Source organism: Lemur catta, chromosome 2 (assembly GCF_020740605.2).
Source record: "Lemur catta isolate mLemCat1 chromosome 2, mLemCat1.pri, whole genome shotgun sequence".
Taxonomy (NCBI): domain Eukaryota; kingdom Metazoa; phylum Chordata; class Mammalia; order Primates; family Lemuridae; genus Lemur; species Lemur catta.
The window spans coordinates 96,252,099-96,272,344 of NC_059129.1; the positions used below are offsets into that span (position 1 = coordinate 96,252,099).

Consider the following 20,246-nt stretch of genomic DNA (forward strand, 5'->3'; position numbering starts at 1 on the left):
ATGTTGGCAAGGGCACTTGTATGAGAAATTTATAGAATTTGATTTGGATTATATTGCTTGGTGGAATGATTTTTTGTAGTGTGTAGATTAGGGTGGTGTAATATGTAATATATTAGTGTTTTCATTAAAATAAATTTTAAAAAATTTAGGGAACAGCTCAGTAAGTTTCAAACTTTCATTAGGAATTTAAGTATAAAATTATCAATACATATTAATAAACATTCAAAAGGTCAAATTAATATTTTGACATGAAAAATTTTAACCCATTCTACTTTATTTTCATTGTCAAATATATTGAATTTAAATGTATTAAAAAGTCTCATTATTTCTAAATAAAGCATTACATACCTTTGATATATATTTTGTTTTAAGCCTAATTCTGAATAAAACAGATTTGAACACAATATTTTAAGTTCAAAGGAATGACTATTCAAATCATTCGCTTACAGACATTGCAATATATTTTTTGTTTTTTTCATATAGCTTGTTTTCTTCTCTTTAATTTGATAATATTAAATCCTTAACTTTAGTGAATACAATCCTATTCATTCAAAACATAACATAAAATCAAAATGGCTTTGAGAGACAGTGCATTATGAGTTTTAACTCTCTCATATAACTTTATCAAAGTGGTAGGATATATATCAAAGACATTGCACACATCATTCCCTGAGATACTTTACTTCAGAGAAAAAGGTTCTAGGTAGTAATTTATGATTTGGTATTTCATACCTCTGGTAGGAATATGGCTTCATGAATTACTTATATTTATTTTGTCATTAATAAACACAATGACACACAATCCAGTACTTGAATGAGATTCTGACTTTTTATAGACTTTTCAACCAGCATTATAATCTGCATTTCTCAACTGTTTAATTGGCATCTGACTTCTATATTATCATTGCCCAAGCATATAGAAGATTATAATTGATGCATTATATTTACTTAGTTTTAAAATTTTATCTAATCATAAACCAAAAAAAGAGTTCATTTGGGTATGTAAAGTATTTGAGGCTCTTGCTCTTTTCTCAGCAAGAGCTAATGAAATAAATATATTCAAAACAGAACAATATGGGCTCAGGTTCTAGAAAATTTAGATCAGTTCCAGAAATTCCCTAGTATTTTGCATTTATATCTTCAGGAGCTATAATCCATAGTAAAAATTTCATATTTACCAATATTCTGTGTGTCATCAAGTAGAGGAACTTCCTTTTCGTTGCTTTTATTGTTGCTCACATTTTGAGATATTGCCATGGAAGCATATGTGGTTTGGTGAGGAGATTAAAACAGAAAATACCATGAATCTTTTGGAGTGGGAAATCAGAAACAAATTTTAAAAATTATAAATATCCCTCTTTTTTGTAAAAAATGTATTCCTCTTCTTAGCCTGTCATACCTCCTGTGTGATTCATCTAGGGTCTCACCCTCACCATTCATCACTCTGAGTGTGATGATTACTGCCCTAAGTGTGTTATGCGATCTCTGAATGATTCAGATATAAGCTATTTAATTAGCAAAGCTCTGTTTACACACACAAAAAATACCTTAGTGGAGCAATCAACAATGATGTGAAGGTAAATGCTAAATAAGCTTAAGCTAGTTTAATTAAATCTGGGGTGACACTAAATCCTTTCATAGTTTTCCCCATTGCAGCAATGTTTTTTAATGTTGCATTTATTGTATGGTAGATTTTTGAAGCTGTAGATGTCCTTAGTCAGAGTAAGTCAACTGAGCTTTCTATTTCGTTCAAAATAGTTATTTATTTTTTTTTAAAAAAAGCTCTGGGTGAGGTAAAAGCATAAAGCAAATCATAGCAGTTTCATTAAGGAATGTTTAAAATGTGTGAGCAGCTGCAGTCTTGTCTCTTAATTCACTATAGGTGAAAATCTATTTATCTGAACCGAGAGCATTTCTTCTTAATGGCGTTTTTGGCAGCATTGCCTCTCTCCTGACTGCCCATACTAAAAGCTTCCCTGGTTTCTTATTTTCAAACGTTGAGTGCCTCTTGCACTTTGAGGACTAGGCAGACTCAGCAGTTCATGAGCTAGTGGGAAAGCAGCAGTCCTTAAAAAACATCCATTAGGGCCAGTTGGTGTTATTTTGCTTTGCTTTATTCAATTTGGTAGAAATATTATAAAATGACTGAATGGTCTCATTAAAACTATTTCTATTTTTAGCAATGAGCTAGTGGCACTTTTCTTTCGTTTGTCAGTTCTCCCATGACTTTAATAACATATATGATGTATGTGGCAGCTGAGAAGGGAATAGAGGTAATTGTGCTCTTCTGTGCATATTGTCGATTGAATTTGCTGTAATCTCAGCTGTTCCCATTTTACTTACGGGATTAAATCAATAGTAAATTCCAAGCAGTGTACAATTATTTCACAGCCAGTGAGTAATTATTTCTGTGGACAAAATCCAAAATAAATTACTTATATAATATTTGTAATATATATTTTATGTAATATTTATATATCAATATTATATTTTACAAATATATGTATTACAAATATTGTAAAATTACTGAAATATGTGCTATACATGAAGAATGTAAAGATGAAGTAGATATATTTACAATGCCTTTTAATATTAATATTAAATTTGAAGATAATTTTGCCACACACAAAATGTTATATACATTTTATTTCTATCATATTTACTAATTTAATTATATTACATTCTTATTTAATAATTGTATGTAATGTTACCTTTGTGAGCTAATGTTTTAAAACAATTTTATATAATGAATATCAAATAGCAGTAGTTCTATTAATAATTTCCAAGCAACTTTTATCTCATTATCATTACCCATAATCAATCTAAAGTAAAAAAAGTAACAATGTGTTTTATTATTGACTTTTTATTGTAGAAGCACCACTTTGACATATGACCAATATGAAATTTCTTTTATTCACTTCTATTCTAGTGCTAAATGTATGAGATTCTCTGTGTTTCTTAAAATTTCTTATTATTTGGTGAAGTAAGAGATGTAGAATTGGTACCAGAGAAGGCATGTTGTTTGTTTGAGACAGATGCCAGTGCTTATAAAAATAGAAATCAGTATGAGAAGCATGCTTTTTCCCTGTTTTGCTCACCATCCATTTCTAAAATTCACAATTCATCATATAATAAGCACTGTAATATTCATCATTATAGATGCATAAAATTGCTGGCCTTCAGTTTTTCAGCTTTACTGAAATAAATCAATGCATTTGTCTTCATTAGTTTAACATAATGCACAAAAATTGATGCAAATTATTCATTTTTCTGCAGGTCAACCCTTCCATTAAAGTGTATTCTATTTTTTTCTTTGCATAAGCAGCACAATTTCAATGTTAGTAAAGTGATTTTGCAAGGCTAAATCTAGAGGTAATAATTTGCACAAACTGAATTAAACAAAAAAAGTCAAATTACACCTGTAGGAGCTGTACATTCTTGGCATATTTGTTAAAGTCTAGATTACATGTCATCACTAAAAACAGATGAGCATCTCAGTAAGCTATGCCTGCTCCCTAGATATCCTCAACAGTCTCTGCATGCTAGAATCTAGAAAGCTTCAAGAGCAAATTTGATGAATTGTGTGCACCATTGTGAACAGCCGTCATTAATGTTGTAAATGGTGACCAAATTGTACCCAAACTATGCAGAGATGGATAATTGTTTTAAAAACAGAGTTAGTTCTGATAGATTTTATATACAAAGATTAGATCATTTAATTCATTTAGTGTTTTGTGTTGATTACTCCAAGACCATTGATTCAAATTAAATTTTAGATTAGTTAAGTACTGAAACGCAAAGACAAATGCCTTGGATTTGCTGGCCCCCATGTGACAGGCATAGTCTTAGGATGCTGCACATAGTATGTGGCTTTCATAGATGATTTGTGAGCAAATCCCTGTTATACCAGGTTGTCATGGATGTACTAGATGAAGTTACTTAGCCTCTTTGAAACTGAGTATTCTCATCTATAAATAAGCATAACAATGTTTACATAATTTGATTATGATAAAGATTGAACATATTATATGTATAGTATTTGGATCAGAACATATGTACCATAAAGAATTTTAAAGGAGTGTTTTGAAGAAATACTCTGTAATGATTGAAAGAATGTATTAGTGGTCTTTAAGTTATTTGTAACTTTCTAAAACTGTCTATTCTCTAAATATTCAGAAATAGTGAATATATTGTAGATAAAACAAGGTGTTAATATGGTTTTTAATTGTTAAAATTTTTAATTGTCTAATAATTAAAAACCTGTTCCTAATGGAATCTATCTAGGGTTTTATCATTCAGCCAATCGGTATTAGGTAACCATCATTTTATGAAAAGAGATTGATATCTACTTTATAAAGTTGAGGCAATTCCTATTGTAGGGCATTATCTAAACAAGTAAAATGATTTTCCTTCTCCAACTATGTCTTGAGTGTTTAGGAAACAGAACCCAAGATGTGTTAGGAGAAGAATCATCTCTAAAGATATATATATATATACTTCCTTTGCATTTGGTTAACCTATAGAATTTTATTATTCTTCAACCTGTATAAAATAATAAACATAAAAGTATAAATATTAGCAGACAGATATAGGAAAACAAATTTAACACAAAATAGAGAAACTACAATACTGAACACAAACAAATGGTCTGTTATATAGTGTAGAGACTCAGAGAGGCGGAGTTCAGTGAAGACTAAAGCAGGCAGGCAAAACTGGAAATGGGATTGAGCTCTACCTTAAAGGACAGGTATTTCACTCTCTTGAAAATAATTATTCTCGCTCTTAATTTGGGTGTTTTTAATGATTAATTAGGATAATAATTTTATTTAAAATGATCCAACTTTTGTAATTCATTCATAAAGATTTGATATTAGATTTGGAACAAAAATATCATGGTCAAGAAATTATTCCTGACATATTTATTTCTACTGCTACTCAAATGATTACTGTGTAGAGGCCAAAATCATAAGAAAGGCAGGGTTTATAGGATAAAATTATTCATATTTTTATACTTGGCATGAGTTTTATTATTTAAAGCACAAAAATATGAGAACAAATCTACTTTGCTGATCACTTTTAACTAATATGTATGAAATATGTCAGAATCAGTGAAAATAGTTGGTTGTTTCATTATAGGCTGATAACATTTACCCTTCATTTTCTTTTTTTTTTATTCCAGCAAATGAATAAAAGGCAACTGTCTAAAACACATACTCTAATTCAAACTTTTATTTATATATTTTATGTGTCTCATGTAAGATCTGTCTTTGTGATCTTACATACCTGAATATTCTCCTGAGTATTTATAAATACTCAGTATTTGCAAATTCCTTCAAGTAGGATGTGTTTACATTTAAAAAAATATTGTAAATTAAAAATTTTTAAATTATACATATTTATAGAGTATAAAGTGATGTTATAATTTATGAATACAATGTGGAATAATTATATCAAGCTAGTTAGCTTATTCATCACCTCTAATACTTATCATTTTTTGTGGTGAGAACATTTGAAAGTTACTGTTAGCAATTTTGAAATGTACAATACACTATTATTAGCTATACTCACCATGCTGTGCAATAGGTGTTAAAAAAAACATATTCTTCCCATCTGAGATATTGTACCCTTTAACTATGATCTCCCCATTTTCCCCCTCTCAGCCTTTTAACCGTCATTCTACTCTCTACATCTATAAATTCAAGCTTTTGCACAGCTAAGGAAACAATCAACATAGCAAATAGACAACCTACAGAACAGGAGAGAATATTTGCAAGCTACACATCCAATAAAGGGCTAATAATCAGAATTTACAACAAACTCAAGCACATCAGCAAGAAAAAGCAAACAACCCTATTAAAAAGTGGGCAAAAGATGTGAACAGAAGTTTCTCAAAAGAAGAAAGACAAATGGCCAATTAAAATTTGAAAAAATGCTCAATGTCACTAATCATCAGGGAATTGCAAATTAAAACCACAATGAGATATCACCTTACCCCAGTTAGAATGGCATTTATCAAGAAAGCCAGATACAATTGATGCTGGTGTGGATGCAGAGAAAGGAATGCTTATACACGGTTGGTAGGACTGCAAATTAGTACAACTCTATGAAAAACAGTATGGAGATTCCTCAAAGAACTAAAAGTAGAACTACCATTCATTCTAGCAATCCTACTATTGGGTATTTACCCAAAGGAAAAAAAGACTTTTGATTAAAAAGATATCTGCACTTGAATGTTTATTGCAGCACAATTCACAATTGCAAAGATGGAATCAACCCATGTCCATCAGTTCATGAATGGATTAATAAAATATGGTATATGTGTACCATAGAGTACTACTCAGCCATAAAAAAATGAATTAACACCTTTTGCAATAATCTGGATGGAAATGAAGACCATTCTCTTAAGTAAAATGTCTCAAGAATGGGAAAACAAACACCGTATATACTTACTATTAAATTGTAAGTAACCAATGGCACACATGTGCACAGAGGGAAGTAAAATTCAGCGGAAATCATCCAGAGGGTAGCAGGAGGAGAGAAGTGGCAAAAACCTACCTCATGGGTACTATGAACACTATATGGGTGATGGGCACACCTTTAGCTGGGATTCAAGCAGTACAAAAGTGAGCCAGGTAACCTAAAATATTTGTACCCCCTTAATATTTTGAAATTAAAAAAAAAGATTTCAAATCAATGAAGATAAAACTGTAAGCATATATGACACATGTTTAGTTAATTATTATGTTACTTTATTTATGCACACATTCATTCAATAAACATTGTGTGCTTATTTCATGCCAGGTATTATACTAACAAAACAGATGCTACTCCTGTCCTCATTGAATGTATAACCTACGGGGTAAATAAATATTAATGAAGTAATCACAGTAATTATTTTTTAAATTATAAAAAGATAAGTTTTATAGAAAAGAACATAGGTATTATGAAATTTTATAACAGTACTATTGACTATATAAAACATCAAACTGAAATATACCAATACAACTTTTAATCTGAAATTTAAATATAAAATTTTTCTTAGAACTTCTTAAAAACAAATGTGGGAGAGAAAGTGTCCTAAAAGATTATAAAACTCACTGACTGACAAAAAGTTTCTAAGAGAACATGGTATGATTCCAACACTTTTAGTAGATTTGATCATGGAAAGAATGGCAAGAAGAGCTATGTCTCTAAAAGCATACATTTCTTATGCTTTTAGGGCACCCAGTACTCCTCTCAGTGTATAAAATAGGGAGCCATTTCATAAAACATAATATTGCCAATGGATCTGTTACTTAAGTATAAAAGTTGGTGATTCCAACTTCAGTCCATTTCACTTTAACTTATTTCAGGTGGTCAATACTAGAAGTCTGAAATAATTCTGTTTGTCCAATACTGAAATTCTAATGTGACATATTTTATCCATATTATAATTTATCATTTTTTGAATTCATAATTTCATTCAAAAAACATTTGCTGAATACTTACTATGGGTTAAGCACTGTGCTAATGCTGAATGAAATAGGTGAAGGATGGATCGCTGCTTACCTATCACTGATAGGGAGTCTAGTCTTAAGTTAACATTTAAAGACATTCAAGTTTTTAGGTGTATGGCTTAGAAACATTTATCACATTACACTTTTTCAAAGAAGAGGAATAATTAAGGTATTATTAAAGTTATTTGAGGCAAGTCTCTGGAATGTTATATGCTTAAATATTATGGTATAATCATATACTCACAAGAATTACACACCATCTTGGAGTAATGACAAGCTAAAAGAAATGTAATATTATTAATATTCTACTTCAAAAAAACCTTCTCAGACTACAGGAAGCAACTAGGATCAGGCTGATATTTAATAGTAGGTCATACTTAGCACATAATATAATCATGATATCTGAATAACTAAGAAATATAACTTAAAGGAAACTCATGTCCTTTGTGAAGTGGCCAGAGAGGATTTGTAATTATCAACAATAACAATACCCAGTAAGCCCCTTAGACTTTTAACAAAATGTTTAAGGTTTTGGGTGCTATTGGGAAGACCAAAAGATATGTACTTTTATATTTTTTTCAAAAAACGGTTTCATTAATTTTGGCATGCAAATATTCTTAAATTTTTATAATTCTTGTCCCCCCCCAAAGTATCTTGCAAAAAGACTTGAAAGCTAGTTGTGGAGATGTGCTTCATTTGAAGTGTGATGTGAATTCTTATGAGATGATGCTTCATGAGGCATTTGGAGCAGTAGATGAGAAAGAGTCTACAAAAAATGCAACTTGAGCTATGGTTTCATAATGTGCAAGTTATGAAGAGGTGCATTTGTAGTTTCTATATGTCCATCCATACACTGTCACTGTATGTCACTTGAAACTGCCTCTATACCTTCTTTGAGATCTTCTTTCAAAATTCATTTAGAGCTTCAAGTCTTATCCATATGACATATTAAGAAGTTACATTATGTATTTTCACTATGTATTAATATTAATAGTAAACCTATGTGCTACTTTTTTCTTTCTTCCTTCCTTCCTCTCTCTCTCTTCTTTCTTCTTATGCAAGCTAGAACTTTTTTTACTTGGTAAATGAAATCTTTTGGCAACTTGTTGAAGAGCATTTTAAAAAATAATAGTTCCTTACTGTCAATATGAATAATATGTTTAAATAACCAAAGAAAGTCCCACTGAGAACAAGAATATAAAAAGAAACAAAGATCAGAAATTTCATAGTGAAGATCAAAAAGCCAAATTTGGATTTAAGAAGTATTTGGCTTATCTTAAATGTTTTTTAAAAAGGATTTACTTACTTAATTAATTTTTTAAGAGACAGTGTCTTGCTCTATAGCCCAGACTACAGTGCAGTGGTGTGGTTGCTCACTGTAACCTCTAACTCCTGGGCTTACACCATCTTCCTGCCTCGGCTTCCACAGTAGTTGAGACTACAAGTATGGGCCACTGTGACCAGCTAATTTTTAAATTTTTTGTAGAGACAGGTCTTGTTAAGTTGTCCAGGCTGGTCTCCAGCTACTGGCCTCAAGTGATCTCACCTTGGCCTCCCAAAGCTCTGGGATCACAGGTGTGAGCCACTGTGCCCAGCCAATTTGTCCACATATTAAACGTGGAGAATTTTAAAATATATGGCCACCTGATGTTGAAATTCTTACAGGGTTTTAATAAAACTGAAACTAAAGGCATTTATCTACTTCAGATGCTGCAGTTTTCTGTCTACTTTGCTTCGTTCACTTATGGTTATTTGTCTGCCTCCATAGGCATTTAAGGATTGCCTTTTAGTTGCAATAATATATGTTATAATAGACACATTTATAATTTTCTCAGTTGTTTTCTAGTCAAACTTAGAGACTTCTTAAAATTGCACTTCTTTCTGGGAGGCGACCTTATAGTGTGAATTCTCGGCTTCTCACAATTGACATCCAATGCCATCAGTTCTTTGCTTACCAGCATATGGATTGAGGCTCGAGATGGGCTCTATCTATCTAATTAATGACGATTCACTTCATTAGAGCTAAGTGCATGGCTGTTCATGTCACAAGGAAGACAAAAGATACTTTTGTTTTTTGATATCATTGTGTCCTGGCGATTTTTCAACTAAATAAAATTTCAGTCCACATTTTATTTTAACTAGCATCTGTGTAGAAGTGCTTCTTAAAGAGCATCAAGTTATATATCAAAGAAGTAATAATTCCTTGTTGAATTATTGTTGCTTTTAAAAATACTTGAACTAAGTCAATGACAGAATGGCAAAGTTATATGTCAATGACTTACCATCGTTGATTATATTTCCTATATTATTTCATCATATTAAAACTTCAAAATGAAGTATATTAACTTTGTAGGTTTGATTCAAACCAAATATAAATTGTACATTATTATGTTCAAGAAAACAAGTGTACTGAGGCTCAGCAGCAATGGGAAAATTTTATATTCACAATCTATGCTGGAAAGAGGAAGCTCAGGTAACAAGAAATCAAGAGGTGTTCATAATTTTCGGAAAAGTAGGTTTCTGTTGTCTGTGCCTTGTTTTGTTCTCCAGAATGTAATGCAGAATATTGTGTTTGAAGATAGTAGAATAAACATCCCAATGCAGTTCAGTGAGTATGGTGAGTTGGCAATAAAATAATATTGTTTCAATAGTGCTCAGAATGAGAAATGAACTGGCACAAAATACTGGATTAAGAATTTTCTACATTTGAAAGAAACTTTCTAGGTGACCACCCTTCAAAAATCTTGCCTATAATTATACTTCCAGAAAAGAAACTACATTTTTATGTTAGTCAGGTGTGGACATTTTTATAAGGACTATCAGCACAAGATTTATATCAGATCCTATGTTTCTAGTTGAAAGACATATTTGATAAACTACCATTCTGCTTAAAATGTAGTTTTTCCCCTTCTCAATTAAATATTTATTTTGCATGCAAAATATGTGTTTGATCAGAATTGTTATTAAGAATAAAAGTGATTTTGCAGGTGGTGCTAGGCTAGATGTAGTGAATTAATAAATACTGAATAGCCAAACAAGGTGGTCTTAGTTTATGGTGTTTTATTACATATCATAGAGATCCAAAGCACCAGGGTGTTGCTCTTACGTTATGATAAAAATGCCTTCAGTCAGATATTATGTTTCTCAGAATATGCAAACATTTGTTGAGAGCCTATTTATGTGAAAAATGATTGAAAATTTAGATAGATGGATAAGTGGGTGGATGGATAGAAGGATAAGCAGACAGGTAGATAGATAAATATCCTCTATTTGAAAGAGACTGTACTCTATTTAGGAAAATAGATCACATCTAGACAGATAATATTAGGTGACTTATGTTGAGTGTCCAGTGAATGAGTGATCAAAGTAGAAAGTATTTAGTTTGGGCTGGGTTACTATATTGAGATCTGAAGTGGCTCAGGTGCAGAATTTACACCAAGCATGAGCATTAGAATAGTAGTTGAAAGCAAGCACAAGGAAGAAACAGATGTAGAAAGTCCCCTAGTGTGCTTAGGAATTACTGCATAGTGAATGTAAAATATTTGAGTTCTAATTATAGGAATAGATAATGCCCCTTTTTAGGAAAACTGTGGAAAATGTATAGAAGCCATATATTTCTACAACTTCTGAAAAGATAAAGGATTATGTTAAAGAAACTGCTCTCTAGTTGGGTTTGGTAGATGTTCACTTCTCCAACTTTTCAACAGGCTACTTACTTCCTATGATTCTTGTTTTTCTACCTCTACCTTGCCTATGCTTGCTAAAAGAGGTGTATAAGTACAGATATATTTAAATCAAAACGAAATAATGAGCAACAAATGTTTAGTATTTTTCTGCAAGCAGGAAAATAGTGTGAGGGAATTTGTACACCAAAATGGAATGCGTGGTGTAAGGTCTTAGGAAGAACATTAGACTTTAGAAGCAGGCTATTTCTAGGTGGTAGAAAGCAATAAGACCAGTCCTTCAAGACAGATCTTGGAAGTTGCATGCATTTCAATATTTTTCTATGTTTCTGGGCAATGAGTTAGCAAAGATATTACTTATCATGTAAGATCCAGTTCACATGAGTATCTATCCCTATCAGCATAAATACAAAATTTCATTTATATTGTTGCCACCGCTGACAAGAACATTTCCCTCTAAAGCACAAAATGATAAAGAAATAACCAAAAAGACTTACACTGTCAGACCATAGGGCCCTCAATTTATAAATAATATAGGTATAATGATTTTTGAATTATCTAAGTCTGTACAATATGTGATTTTTATTCACATCAAATAACAAATACGAGTGTCTGTCCATTACCAGCAAAGTATTAGGTACCATCAAATATAGCTTATTAATCATGATTGCCTTAAAGTACTGCATTTACTCTTGGGAAACATCATTTTTTCACAATTTTTCTAAAAATAGAGATTACTGCTTTAACAGTACTCTGGTTTCAGTATGGAATGATTCCTAGATATGAACTAAATATCTTGCACTCTATCCATTTCCTTTTATGGATTCCTGCTTATTGTTTTACTTATTTTACAAAGCTCTGAGCTGAATCTGCATTTTACAAGACTTTTTCTTTCTTAAAAACAAAATTCATTTAATCCTTTAAAATCTATTAATAGAAAGGCTATCCACTTTATCTTGTTAAACTTCCATTCTTCATCTTTTTCCAGTTGGGTTTCTCCTCTGAACACGAATATTGGCATCCTTTGGAGCTTTTGGAGAAACCCCTACCCTCCTCTCATCTTGGTAACCTTTCATTGTGAAATTCTGGGTTCTGTGCAATAGTTAACTTTCCCTCTTCTTTCTTAGGTTCTCCATATCGAGACAAAATCACCATAGCAATTCTTCAGCTGCAAGAGGAGGGCAAGCTGCATATGATGAAGGAGAAGTGGTGGAGGGGCAACGGTTGCCCAGAGGAGGAGAGCAAAGAGGCCAGTGCCCTAGGTGTTCAGAATATCGGTGGCATCTTCATTGTTCTGGCAGCCGGCTTAGTGCTCTCAGTTTTTGTGGCAGTGGGAGAGTTTTTATACAAATCCAAAAAAAACGCTCAATTGGAAAAGGTAAATGTCACTTTTTTACAATTTAAAACCATTTTTGTTCTAATAAGACACAAATTAAAAGATTTTTGATCTTTCCAGCCAAGGGTAATGCTTGGAACTGTGGCTATTAATTGTCTTATATCCTTCATTATATTAAGAAATTATACCTTGTTAAATATGTTACATTTCACAAAAAGACTCATGATCACCTTTATGACTTTTAATTTAATTGTAACGTGTTTAATGTAGCCATTTCCAGGACAAATGGCTATTTCTACTCTTATTGCACACCGAGAAAAGAGAAACTTTTATTGTTTGAAGTTCCTTCCAGTTAGTTTCATGGAGGGATACAGTTAATGATGGAAACAAGAATTAGAAACTGTAATATGAAAGAAAAAGCTACTTCCTTGCAAATAAAAAAGAGGGTTTTAAGATATACTGAGTAAAGGAAAATTTTATTAGCATATCTTTAGTCCAACAAATTTCTAGTTGAAAAAAATCTCAGCTTGCGTTGGAGAAATTGCAGTTAATTTTACACATTAATGAATGTGTAAAAATATTATGGTTTCTTTTACACCATTTAATATTATTTTTAATTAGTTCTTTATTTTCTTGTGCCAGAGTCTTTATAAGAATATGTATAAATCTCAAAAATATTGAGACTATCACAATTTTTCTTTGGATTTCAATACATTTGGTCATTTGTATAAATGTTTTTTGTATTCTATCTTTGAAAAGTTTGTCGCCTCATTCATATTCTACATATCTAGTGCAATAATTACCTCACTTCTTATAAATATGAGGATGAGTGGAGAAAAATCCCACTTTCAGATGATACATGATATCTTTTGTATATAAATTTATAGCTCTGGACATGAAATAACTAACATTTTTAAGTACTCTAGTACTTTAGTCTTTTATGTGTAAACATCTCTTTTGTTTTTAATAAAACTCATCAGTTTTTAGACAACTTTAGCTTTTGTGGCAGGGTGATATTGTATAATCTGTAATATTTAAAAGATTTATGAATTTTTATTGGTAAATACAAAAGAGCAGAAAAGTGACATTTTAAAAATAATACCATAGAAAAATACAAGGTAAACAAACTTTGCTAATACTCTTTGAGATGCTTACCTTTAGAACTATTTTTGAAATAAAAATCTTCCTTTGTCTTTAACAATTTATGTCATGATTCCTTACCCTTTCTAGAATCAGAATTTTGGGTACAGCATTTGTACACTGTTGCTTGACTATAGTATTTAACAAGTAGAGTAATGTTTTTATAAATGAATATTTTGATAACCCTATGCTGTACATGACTAAAATAACCAATTCAAAATTTTGAAAAACTCAATGACATGATTTGCTTTTCCACAACATTCAGGATGGCTTTTCTACTGACTTGCCTAAATCAAATATTGGTTGCATTTGTGTGACTGATGATTATGTCTAAGTACATTTTCTATGTTATAATTCTTTTTACAACATCAAAATTAGTTCTGAAATTAAACCCAAAGGACTAACCAAAGAAGAAAATATGAACATATAAGTTACTATTTTCATTACAATTTATCAATAAATGTGATATTTAATTAATGCTTAAAATAGTCCAAAAATTATAGAAAGAATTTGGAATTTCTTTTTGGAATCAGAAATCATCCATATGTAATGACTTTCTCTGAGGTATAGCTCAGTATTAAAATAAATGAATTAATTTCCTGACAATATGTGGTATTCTACTGTTCTTATCTCTATGTGTCTTGTCCATCTGATTTACCTAGCTGTGTCTGTATCCCAATTTTTTTTACAAGCATTATGTTTAGAAAAAAAAAGTGTAAGAATTTAATTCTATAACATAACCTGCTTCATTGTTATTATTAACAAATTTAGTTGAATTTTTTAGATATCAACCAGATCTATGTACCTATTCTATGTACCTATTATATGACCTTCTAAAAATTAGAGAAATGAAATTAATATAGCATTTTTTAACAGAAACAGAAAAAGCATTAACATTACACTAGAAAGAAACAAATGAGTTGGTATTACGTGAGCACCACAGTCACACACTCCCTTATGCTTTGACACACTGTTTCCACATAGAGGCCAAAATGAAATCCAAATTCCATAGCCCAGCACATGAGACCATTCAGGACCTGCACCTGTTCACTGTTGTGGTTTTTGTTTCTCTCCAATTTGCACCTTTACTATAGCCACGCTAAATAACTTGCAATTTCCCAAGATCATACTCTTCTTTTTGACTGGAGCCAACCTTGTCCATTTTTCTACCTTGTACACTCTCACCAGTATTTTAGATTAGATATTTAAGATGAGGCATCAACTTGTCCAGAAAGCTTTCCCTAATCAATAGATATAATGGCTTTGCACACAAGGTGTAGCTTATTTCTACAAGGTGGACGTAGGTTGTTATTTCCTATTACAATGAAAAAAAGATATGACCACGTATCTCACTTTTTTACTTAGCTGATTTCAGGTACTATCACCATCTAAAAATATTCCTCCACTTTTGACAAAGTCAAGAAGGTATTTGGCTCATTTCAAACCATTTCCAGCATTAAACCTAGATACCTTTACTTTGTAACCCCTATGCACATTTCTATTATCCCTTAACACATTATGTGATTTATATTTGTTGGTTTCTGTGCCTTTCTCCCTATCAGATTCTTCATAGTTTGTATCTAGAGGGCCTCAAACAGTGCTTGGTAGCATAAGATTTATCTATCTATTAGTTAAATTAATAATAAAGTTGATGCTAGTAACCTATTTTTAAAAGTCTATCTAAAGAAAAAAACATGTTTTTCTATATAATTTAAAATGGTAAATGTGGATTTATTGAAAGTGACTCATTATTATGATAAATTAAGTTCTTGGACTCAAGTCTTTTTCATTTTTTTTTTTGAAGAAAAATTTCTTAGGTTGGTCTATATGGCTGTTTAACACCTTAATTAGTTTATCAAAATAAGACATAAGATATTCCTCGATTTTATCATAAGATACGCATGAGTATATACAGAAATTCAGTTTACTTTCATTTATCATACTTGTGTCTTTAACCTAGATTTCTTAAATTTCAAAATTAAGGTCAACACTTATGAAATTACTTTATTTTAATAAATGTTTATTGAGAACTAAATCTGCAATGAATTGTGTTTTGCACATTAAAGGTAAGCAAGAATGCATTGGTCACAATTCCAACCCATTTTGCTTTATCTCTTGTCTCTTCTCTCTACCCCTTTTCATTCTTCTTCCTTTTGTCCATAATATTCAAGTATTTTTTTAAAAGAACAGACAAACTCTTCCATCTTTATGTAAATTGTCTGTCAGATACAGTAAAAACAGAGTTTATTTGAATTATGAACTTTATGAATAAATTTATAACTAATGTCTTTCCATATCAAGTCTTACCTCTAAGAATGATGATGAAATTGTATTAATAAATATTATAATTTAAAGGTAGAAATAAAATGATTTTTATAGCACTTATATTGTAAAATATTAATGAAAACAAATAGCTCTTGAGGACTATAGCCTTTCTTATATTTCCAAGTTATTTGATAATTAAGAATAGTATAGGAATATACCATTCCTGAATGAGGAAAATAAACAGAAAATAAAACTGAAATACATGGACCTTAAAAAACTTAAAAAATGTAAATTGCATTCCTTTCAGATAACCACAAGATGGTGTATCATAATTTTTATAAAAATGGCTTTGTGATATAAATATGCATTCATCAAGGATACATAATTTTTTATTCAATCAAACTTTTGAGATAAAAATTCAAAATGTTTTTCTTGTCTGAATATATCTGAAAAAGTAACTAATCCATATGTGCACTTTATAATTAATTTCCTTTTTGACTTACCTTTTCTTTTGTTTTAATTATATTGCTCCTTAACGTTCACTGAGTAAGCAGTCCAAGAAACTGTTGTATATTTGAAACAATCATCATTGCATTTTAAGTGTACGTATTTGTTTAAAAGATTTTTTTTCTCTAAGACTTATAGCTGAAACAAACTGCTTAATATTAATAATATTTTTTTCTCTAGTAATATTAATGATAATATATTGGCTTTGTAAGCATGAATTATAAGTCATTACAAAAACTAATTTTTATAAAACTATTTTATTACATAATTATGTTTTATTAATTTGTGTTTAAAATTACTCATTTTAAAAATATTTGAATATGTTCTTTTTTAAAAGATATACATAATTCTACCTTCTTTTGATTTTCAGCAAGAATAACAACATAACTTATATAGTTTGATATGTTTTTGTCTGACTTGTATATAGAAATATTGTTTTCCCATGTAATTTAAGATGGATTTGCCTGTAAAAATTATTTTTATTGAATGGCTTGAACATAAATTATTGAGTTTCATGACATGAAAAAAAAAACTTAAGATAAAACCAAACATATTCTTTTTTTTGTTACTCAGTGTAAACTATAGTAAATATGTCTCAGAAATTAAAAAATATAAATTATTGCTAAGATACTAAGTTTGTTAGATAAGTGTCCCATCTTGAACATGTATTTCTGTTCTATCTTCACTCTAAAATGGTTGAAGTATGTTTCAGGAAATGTGTTGTATTATTGTTGTGCAGGACATAATTTAGTCAATGTAGTTTTTTCTATTATAGAACTCTGGTAAATCTTATCCAATATAATCTCTAAATAATGGTATTTTTTCAGTCATTGATAGTTCAAAAACATCTTTTCGCAGGCACCTAGAATGTTCTTCAGTGTATAGTTCAATAACAAATTTAGAAAATGGTTATAAATCAGAGTATTAGAAGCACAAATAAATGAAACACTGGGTAACGACAAGTAAATTAGAGCAGTTTAGTTTAAACCTGCAAGACCAGGCATGCTAGGTAAAGATTATTTATAAGGAAAATACTTTTCAAAGCTGGCTGAATCAGTATGTCATGGAAACAGAAGAATGAAAACAAGTGTTCACAGATCCCTTATATACAAATTGCTTTCAGAATGTTGAAGAATTAGTTCTAACAGGTGCAATGCTTTTTTAAAAGAATCCACTTTTGGGGTAAGGTAAATGAATGCAAGCAGTATTATAAATTCTCAGTAAAGACTGGATTTCAATATTTATGGTTTGCTCATTAATGCCTATTTACACATCACAAAATATGTATACTTTCACTAATTACAATTGATGTAAGGCATTTTAACTCAATTTAACTTTTCAGAAGTTAAAGGTTCTAAGTAAATTTTCAATTTTAAAAATACAGTTATAAAGTGCTTGAGTGCATGTGCTTGAGAAGTTAAAAGTTACAAATAAACTTTGGACAAACAGTCCATTTGTACTCTTAAATCACTGCCTTTTTCTGAGAGCAGAGTGTCTCTCAATTTCCATTAATGATCTATATAAGGACTAACTGGATGGCTTTTTAAATGTCTTTATGTGTAAACTGGATGGCTTTTTAAATGTCTTTATGTGTAAATATAAAATATTGTACTTGGAAATGAGGTGCCAATCTTCATTTTACTCACTAATCTACTTCTAAATCAGCTAAAGGATTTTCAAATAATTTGTCTATGATAACCCATGTTCTTTTTATTCCCACGAATGGAGTTTTGAAATTAAGATTGTAGTTTGACAAACAATATTTTAGTACCATATTTTTATAAATAGCTTAAGAGTTTTTAAAGTGTAATATCTCATCTGAATACAAAACTACCCTGTAAGGCTTGCAAATACTATTAATATTATTTATATCATGCAGATGGCGATAAGAGTATCAACGGTCAAGTATGTTTCTCAAGGTCAAAGATGCCTAGTATAACACTTTAAACTTATCCCATGTTGTACAAAATGGGAGTAGAATATTTAACTATTTTTCTTTCTCCTTGAAGTTGCACTAAGAAAAATATGTGGATTAGGAGTTTGAATTAGATAAACAGATTGTGTTGATCATAAGCAATCTAATTGATCTAATCTAATTATTTCACTTTCCTAGATAGTGAATTTTGGAATTAAGAAGACTTGCAAGCGTAACTCTACTTTGTTTAGCCTTAGATAAAATTACTTAGCTTTTCTATACTTCTTTTAAAATAAATAAATGAAAAATGAATAAACAAATAAAAACATAAGGTTATCAATTGATAAGGAAAGTGCTTTAAGAATTAAGATAGTTAATACACAGTTGGGTTTTCTTGTACAAAACTGGCATATGGTAAGCAGCTGTTTTTATAATATCATTAGTATTATGTTAATAAAGCTCATACATTTTAACTTCTGGAGCTTAGGAAAAGAGAGCTTTCCTGGAATTAAGCATTAGTTATTTGGATATTATACTTTAAAAAAAATTGCATCATTATGACTATCAGCAAAAATGTGATGATTAATATTACTTTTTCTTAAAATGCATTTGACAGTGGTATTGACTAAAGTGGTGTTGAGGTTTGTCAGACCTTATTTATTGATTTTTCTAGCTTAAATAGAAGAAGTGTAAAAATGTATAATGATGCTCCACTTTTCTCTGTCTCATCATATTTGCAAAATTCAATATGAAGTTATTGGGTAACTATTTCTGTAAGAGTAAACCTTTCTGAGAATATTTTAATGTTTGGTTATGTTTGTCATTGTAAAATAATCCAGGCTAATACATGGCTATAACATCCTTTGTCATTTAATTCATTGAGAGAGATTTGTATTTATTTTTCCCGCTCATATTTTTCTGTGTGCTTTACAATTTAGAATTCAAGAAATTAGCATTTGGTAAGAATAGAGTCCAGGTAGAACATTCAGCTGTGAATGAAATCATTATTAATGAGGCAGGTTAATATGATAAAGCATTCATAGAATGAAAGTCAAGAAAATAGAGTTCCTTTCTCAGCTCTGATACTACTTATTCTCATTACCATAGATATACAACTTGACTTTTTAGGTTTTAGTTTTTCTAGCTGTAAAATTACAGTGATTAATCAAGAGGATCACTAATGAGCCTACACATAGAGTCTACTAACTGCTGCATAGCTTATGTAAATAATATAACTTTTTCAAAAAGATAGCTGTTCTAAAACTGAATATCAAGATCAAAGTTGCAATATATTTTTTAACATGAGTGATTTAACCAGTCATTTTTCATCTCTCATTGCTTCACTGTTACATTCATTTAGCCTTAGGTCAATTCATATTTCTGATCCATAACATTAGCTGTTTGATATCTTTAAAAGGCTGCCAATTAAAATTGTATAAATCAAAAGAAAAAAATGTAATGTATCACATTAAATGATATTTACTTGTCTTATATAATACAATATTATGTAAAATATGTATCACACCTCATACATATTTGATCCATTTTATTTATCATTTAGTTTACTTATCTACTGTAGGATAATTTTCTGTAGTTGATCACAGTGACTGTTTTGATTTGTCTCCACTACACATAATGCACAATTCTTGGGCAAATGGCCTACTAGAGTCAGAAACTAATTAGAAAGTGTCTAAGAATGGATTACATATCATAATTAGCTAACAAATAATTTAAATGACAAGCACAAAATCAGCTTGGTTGATATATCAGAACAATGTGGTATAATATCTGATAGAAGCAGCTCCAAGATATTTTGGTAGGGCTCTAAATAGGAATTATATGCAAAAATGATTGGAAATTACTCTGAATAAATAATCATACTGGAATACCATTAGTTAAATTTA

General features: G+C 30.3%; 1 protein-coding gene across 1 annotated transcript in view; it reads left to right on the forward strand.

The window, feature by feature from the left end:
• The window catches only part of GRIK2 (glutamate ionotropic receptor kainate type subunit 2), a 599,434-nt gene that overhangs the window by 572,426 nt on the left and 6,762 nt on the right, over positions 1-20,246 (forward strand). The window contains exon 15 of the mRNA XM_045544086.1: positions 12,307-12,557. Coding sequence (XP_045400042.1) covers positions 12,307-12,557 — 251 coding nt within the window. The remainder of the gene's footprint in view (positions 1-12,306; positions 12,558-20,246) is intronic.